General features: G+C 48.7%; 1 protein-coding gene across 1 annotated transcript; it reads right to left on the bottom strand.

Annotated features, from left to right (window-relative positions):
* Positions 1 to 1,271: 1,271 nt before the first annotated feature.
* On the bottom strand, positions 1,272 to 6,802 carry LOC125036887 (delta-1-pyrroline-5-carboxylate synthase-like). The gene is made up of 6 exons (XM_047629822.1): positions 5,507 to 6,802; positions 5,006 to 5,188; positions 4,359 to 4,502; positions 2,895 to 4,233; positions 2,335 to 2,530; positions 1,272 to 2,146 (listed from the first exon to the last, which is right to left on the bottom strand). The coding sequence occupies exons 1-6, from the start codon at positions 5,792 to 5,794 to the stop codon at positions 1,720 to 1,722; spliced, it is 2,577 nt and encodes an 858-aa protein (XP_047485778.1). The 5' UTR covers positions 5,795 to 6,802; the 3' UTR covers positions 1,272 to 1,719.
* Positions 6,803 to 7,500: the final 698 nt, after the last annotated feature.

Below are 7,500 nucleotides of genomic sequence, written 5' to 3'. Positions count from 1 at the left end.
TATATACAAAAACATGTTTATATACATATATATATATATATATATATATATATATATATAAATGTATTATCATCGTCATATTCGTGCCATCACCGATAGACTCACCCACTATCACATTTAGATTTGACCTACCCAATGGTGTGGATTTGCAAATTGTTGCAAATTCACATGCACATTACGCGCATATGAGTGTGTTTGCATTCATGCACAAATACATCGCCCGCATGAGTTCACGCATGGATTTGCTTAAGTTGGGTAAATTAAATTTCGATAAGTAGTGGGTGAGTCTATTGTAGATATGATGGTGAGTTGAGGACCACCAACAATGACTCCCTAAACAACTACTCCCCTGGGGAAGGATCATTGATCAGCCACCCCAGGATAAAGACCCAGTCAACTACATGTCAACATGGCGCCAAGATTGTCAAACAACCTATCGGTGATGGCACGAATGTGATGATGATATATTTATATATATATATATATATATATATATATATATATATATATATATATATATATATACATATATATAAACATAGATGTGTATATGTATATATTTACACACACACACACACACACACACACACACACACACATAGATATGTACATACACACAAACATTGATTCAATAAGACAAACAAGAAAGGCATTCTTCTGAGCTTGAGAAAATTTACTTAGTAGCGATGAGGGACAGAAAACACTCCATGGAAGGAAATGCAGCAGTAGCAGTGAAACATTGGGTCCAACTTCATTTCCTGGTATCTTATCTGCAACAGGAAATGCAGAAACAAAAACTGATATTTACAAATGGAAGGTGTGATTACATCGTATATGTGTCTGAGAAGACATGCTTAGATAGACAGACAGATATATATTTGTGAAAATGTACATTTACGTATATCTATTAGTTCAGTGTGTGTGTGTGGGGGGGGGGGGATGTATGTGTTTGCGTGTGTATATGTATGTATATTACTATTGATGAACGGTATGTGATTTTCAATAAACCAAAAGTCGATATGTGCTGTAGTATAGTAACATAGAACCCCCTCCCTACACCCATCCGAGATATCGGCCCGTTAAGGATGCTGAGTGTCCCTCTCCGTATATCGTATACATGCTTATGATTGCCGTTATCGCACCCCCCCCCCCCCCCCCCTCTCACTCTCTCTCTCTCTCTCTCTCTCTCTCTCTCTCTCTCTCTCTCTCTCTCTCTCTCTCTCTCTCTCTCTCTCTCTCTCTCTCCTGTCTAAGGGTGAGTAAAAGTCAACTTTAAGGTTATAGTGTTTTTTTTTTCTTTGTAATATGTTCTCCATATTCCCCATTTTCTCATTATGAATAAATAAAGTGCTTTAATAATGCAGAATTATGGAAGATGTGTTCGGGAACAGCAAGCCACTGATGGACAGGATTAAGAGGTTTCTCCATCAGCGACACGTTGTCATTGGTTGGCATAGGTGAGACCGTAATGGTCCCAAGATCGTCCTCGGTCTGGTCTGGTCTGGCTCCGAAGCTTCGTCTGGTCATTCGAGATTCGTCCCAGGGCTCATCGCCGTCGCACGGGTGAAACTGAGACTCGCTGTGACTACAACCTTCGGCCACGGGAGGGTGAGCTGAAGTTGTGTTTGGTTTCAGGCAGCTCTCGCCTCTGATTACAGAAGAGCAATTTTGCAAGGCCTTGGAGAGGCTGGACGCTGAATTATCCATGCTAAATGGATGTCACTGCTGAGCACTCTCGTGCTCGACGTGGATGCTGTCGAGATCGAAGTCGGTCTCGACTGGAAGCTTCTTGTGAATAAAGTTCCTGCGTCCTTCGGTGAATTCGGAGGCCACCCCGTAGGTGCCCTTGAGGAGCCACTTGGTTGTGAGAAGACCCTCCATGCCGACGGGGCCGCGGGCGTGGATGCGAGCGGTACTGATGCCCACCTCGGCGCCGAGTCCGAGGCGGTACCCGTCGGCGAAGCGGGAAGAGACGTTGTGGAAGACACAGGCGGAGTCGACGGAGTTGAGGAAGCGGTTAGCGGCCGCCTCGTCCTCGGTGACGATAACGTCCGTGTGCGAGGAGCCATAGCGGTGGATGTGGTTGATCGCCTCATCCATGTCCGACACTAACTCGATGATGCACTCCAGGTCGCTGAATTCAACCCTGAGAAAGAGGCACTATTAGTAAACATAATGATATTGATAATGATCATGATCATGATATGGAGCAATGTTAATACTAATAACAGTTTCCATCATATTTCTTAAACTTCTTAGAATCACTGTTGTAAGCTTAACATAAGTGGCACCGCAATGATAGCGAGCCTCGAGAAGAGCTATAAAGCTACTCACTTGAAGGACTTGGCGACGGGCGGGCCGAAGGTGAGCATTTTAGAGAGCCTTTGCCCGGCGTTGATCCGGACGCCTTCCCGCTGCAGCGTCTGACATATGCTAGTGAAAAGGTCCGAGTTCTTGAAGATCTCCTCGTGAATGAGCAGCGTCTCCATGGCGTTGCAGGCGGAGGGATAGTCGCACTTGGCGTCGCGAACTGCCGAAGAGGGAGAGTTGGGAAATTAGGAAAAGGGATATCTTAACATAGATAAATGGGCGTAGAGGTGGTGTGTATTATAGTATGAACGCCTCCAGACGAAAATTAAAATGCAAAGCTCACTTTTAAGGCAGTGATGGAGATTAGCCTGACTTACTTCATGCTTTTGTTTTTCTCTGATTGTTTTCTGTTTACTCTCTCTCTCTCTCTCTCTCTCTCTCTCTCTCTCTCTCTCTCTCTCTCTCTCTCTCTCTCTCTCTCTCTCTCTCTCTCTCTCTCTCTCTCTCCCTCTCTATCTGTGTGTGTGTGTGTGTATGTGTGTGATTATAAAAAGTACTTAGAAAAAAAAATCAGCTTAACTCACCGATCTTCACAGCCTTCTCTAGGTCGGCATCTTTGTCGATGTAGACGTGGCAGATTCCTTCGGCGTGACCGAGGACCGGGATGGATTGCGACTGCTCTTGGATGGTTCGGACGAGGTCGGAGGATCCGCGAGGGATGACAAGGTCGATGAACTCCTCCAGCTGCAGCAGGTCTGAGATGTCATCGCGCTTCGTCACCATGGAGATGGCCCCTGCAACGCCGACAGTTCCCAGAGCCTCCTTCACCAGGTCTATCAGGGCCTGGTTACTGTGTGAAGCCTCTTTGCCACCCTTAAGGAGCAGCCCGTTGCCTGTCGCCATGGCCAAGGCCGCCACCTGGGGGAGGCAGTCAGGGCGGGATTCGAAGATCACGAGCAGAACGCCGATGGGAACCGTCACCTTGCGGAGCTCGATGCCTTCGGCGATGAGGGTCTTTGAGAGGACGCGACCCACCATGTCGTGGGAATCATTGGCGATTTGACGCAAACCATCGGCAAGGTTGTTGAGCTTGGCTGGCGTTAGACGCAGGCGTGACTTCAGGGCTGAGGAAAGGCCCGACTTTTCAGCCTCCTCGAGGTCCCTCTGGTTGGCAACCAAGATATCTGCCTGCCTTGTTTCCAGAAGTTCGGCCAGAGTCATAATGGCAGAGGCTCGGTCCTCTGGGCTCAGGGACTGGAGGATCCGGCCTCCTCGGCGAGCGTTCTTGGCCAGGACCTCGACCTCCAGGCCAACGCTGTTGCTGGTTGTGAAGAAAGTCCCGATTTTGCGGCCGTGGACGATCCCCTTGATAGCGCCTTGGGCCAGACCATTGCAGATGACCACGGAAGTGCCTCGTTCGAGGGCCCAGCTGGCGGCCTTCACCTTGGAGTCCATGCCGCCAGTGCCAACGTCCGACTTAGCGCCGAACTCCAGGTTGGAAATCATATTCGGCGAGAAGTTGTCGATGAGACGAGCTCCCTCCTCGCCGGGGGGCTTGTTGAAGATGCCGTCGACGTCCGTCATGAGGATGAGGAGGTCCGTCTCCACCTCGGAGGCGAGGCGCGCGGCGAGGGAGTCATTGTCGCGGATATCGAGTTTGCGGCTCATCTCCTCGTCGACATCGGGCGGGGGCGTGACGGCGTCGTTGGTGTTGATGATGGGCAGGATGTTGAGGGAGATGAGCTCGTTGATGGTGGAGATGAGGTTCTGGCGAGTTTCGTTGTTGTAGAAATCCGGCTTCGTGATGAGGATCTGCGCGACCTTCACGCCATACTGGGCGAACATTGCTTCATAGAGGGACATGAGACCCGACTGACCCACGGCGGCAGATGCTCGTGGGGCCAACATGCTCTTCACCTCCTCCTGCGAGAAGAAAAAATCATTAGCCAATCTTACTCTCCAAAGTTGTTAGTATAGGTCAATCAAATGTTTTATTTCACAATCAAGTGGAAGTCCGCCGCCAAGTAACAGCGTCTTTCTTCTCTTACCCCGCGGAGGTTGTCCTTGCCGGAGAGCGTCTCCCTCATGCTCAGGGACATGAGGAGCTCCTGCGCCATCTTCTGCTTCCCGAAGGCGACGGCGCCAGAGGTGACCATCATCATCTCGCGGCCTTCGTTCTGTAGTTCGGCCACCTGGGGAGAGTGAGGGAACGCGTCAAGGCATTGGTCTCCATAGGCATTGGCAAAATTTTGCACGGGATTTTGGTTATTTCCTTCATGGCCTGCTTCGCTGGGTAATTGTCATTAACTTGTCATTACCATCATTATCATATGTGTATGTGAGAGTATGAGTGTGAGTGTGAGTGTGAGTGTGAGTGTGTGTGTGTGTGTGTGTGTGTGTGTGTGTGTGTGTGTGTGTGTGTGTGTGTGTGTGTGTGTGTGTGTGTGTGTGTGTGTGTGTGTGTGTGCGTGTGTGCGTGTGTGCGTGTGTGTGTGTGTGTCTGCGTGTCTGCGTGTCTCCGTGTCTGCGTGTGCGCGCGCGTGTGTGTGTGTGTGTGTGTGTGTGTGTGTGTGTGTGTGTGTGTGTGTGTGTGTGTGTGTGTGTGTGTGTGTGTGTGTGTGTGTGTGTGTGTGTTTGCGTGTGTGCGTGTATGTGTATGAGTACACAGAAAAAACACAAATACGCCGGTGCTGACCTGTTCGACGATGGAGGCCAGCCTCCCGAGCGCGAGGCCGTAGCCATCCCGGCGAGTGATGACCGCCGAGCCGAGCTTGACGACGATGCGACGGGAGTGTTGCAGTTGCTGGCGGTGCTGGAAGGCCGCCCGCGAGCCTTCGATGCGCGAGATAGACCGAGAGGCGTCCAGATGTAGGCTGGACTGGGGAAGGAAGACAGGTTTAATTTCATTGTCTTTCTTCTTGAAAAAAATAAAACATGTCCGACTAATCATTTTCGGAATAGATTTGTGAATAAGATGCAATGGCTATTGATGACAGCTCTTAATATTTGATAAAGAAAATACAATGGTTTTCCCCTAATTGCAAAATCTATCATTAAATGTAACTGATAAGCAAGGGCATTTTGGTGTTATTCAGACGAGCACGTGACATAAATAGAACTTTTGCTAATGCGAACAAGGAAAGGTTCTACAAGAAACACTCGCAACCCGTGCAACCGAGGCTGTTCGCCGCCTTACCCAGTGGTTCTTGGTGCTGTAGGCACGGCGCTGGTAAGAAGCGATGGACCTCCCGAAGGCGACGTTGGCGGAGGACAAGGAGGGCCGGTAAGCGCCAAGGAAGGAGACGCGCAGGGAGGCGCCCTTGTTGCCCTTGCTGGAGTACCACGGCTCCCCGAGGGGGAAGGCCTTACTTGAGGGCGCGACGGCGAGGCGGGTGTTCCGAGGAATAATTTCGAAGGAGGCGGAGGTCGTCTTGCTGACGGGGAGACGGACCATGGGTCCGAGCACCTTGTGGAAGGGCACCATTATGGCACAAGTTTCTGTATTTTCAACGTTTCTTGTCGAAACAAATTATCCACGTTGCAATATGCACTGAACAATAAATCTAATCACACCTATAAGATGCAGTAATAGTCAGAGCTGCTGTCTCTGGAATGGTGGCGGGCGGGAGCCGCGGTGCCCTTATATGTGTGGGCCTGAGAGCGTCGGTGATGACATGGGACGCGGGTCGGGGCAGGAGGGGGGTAGCACTGATTGCCTAACCTCGCTGTCTGAACTCACCTCGCTGGACTAGTGATTCGGCCGCCGCGGCAGAGAAAGCTGGCGCTCTTGTCCAGGCTTATGTTTCCGTTCTTTATCTGTGAATGTCTCTCTCGGTGGTTCGTTTCAATCGGAAGTCGCCTGGATGGGGTCTCCAGGGTCCTAAGTGGCAAGCTATGAAAGTTGCGTCGGAGGCAAACGCAGTACCCATAGGAGGAACGAGATGGATCGCTACCCGAACGTCAAGTACGAGAGTGTGGTGAGAAGTAACGCCGACCAGTCTCCGTTCGGGCCTATAAAGGCGAGAGGGGCACGGCGATCGCGCTTGACGGAATATTCCGGCTTGCCCGACGGGGAGCGCCAACCCCAACTCCCGATCGGATTTCTTCTTCTCGTTCCCCGCGGCTTTAGGACCAAAATTCCTTCGCCGTTCGACTGAGATTATCACGACGAAACGCATCTGGAAACAACAGAAGCCGACGATGAAAGTGCCGTCGCCTTTAAATCGGTCGAAGTTTCGTGGAAAGCGCTCGGCGGCAAAAATTGAAAGTCTCGCCTCGCCAAATGAACTATCATGCCCCGCTGTTGTTGGGCTGATCGCAAAGCCTATCCCTTCGGTCAACAATTACAGGTTCATATAATGTGCTATTTTAAGACCTGAGGGAAATTAGACCATTGTCTGAATTAGGCTCTGCAAAAGAACATGATTCACAAATCATATGAAATATGAATAAAATTCATTATTTTTTTCCTTTGTACACTTCTGTTATCTTGCATCAAATATTTTCCAAAATCATAATGGGATTTTTTTATACATCAACTGCAAGAACTGCCCCTTTACATTAACAAACATACAATTTAAGATTCACGCGCACGTGAGGCCCACCTTCACGTGCAGCGGCCCTCGACGTGACCTTGAGATAACGTAGAACGATGATCTGTTGCCTGAAATAAACTCTTTACGCCTACAACCTGTATTATCTACAGCCAGAGATTTAATGGCATATATATAGTTTTATTGCTCTGGTTATCCGCACAAAGAAAATTTCAGGTACTCATCTGGTCAAATAATCATAAATGTAACAATTACACTATTAAGTGGTTTCGTAACATTTAATAGTAGGATTCAACTCACCGATATTATAATTCTACAAATGATTATGAAAGCTAATAACACCTTCGCGTTTCTTTCAGTCACTCATCCATTACTTCCCTTATTCCGGCATTCATTCATAAAATTATAATGTATTCATATGCAGAAGACCCATCGGTGCAAACAGAAATTCAAACATACACACACACACACACACAATACACACACACACACACAATACACACACACACACACACACACACACACACACACACAACACACACACACACACACACACACACACACACACACACACACACACACACACATAGATAGATACATACATACATACATATATATATAAAGATACACAGATAGG

This window comes from Penaeus chinensis, chromosome 22 (assembly GCF_019202785.1).
Source record: "Penaeus chinensis breed Huanghai No. 1 chromosome 22, ASM1920278v2, whole genome shotgun sequence".
NCBI lineage: Eukaryota > Metazoa > Arthropoda > Malacostraca > Decapoda > Penaeidae > Penaeus > Penaeus chinensis.
The sequence above is the reverse complement of the archived record's forward strand: the minus strand, read 5'-3'. Positions and strand labels throughout refer to the sequence as shown.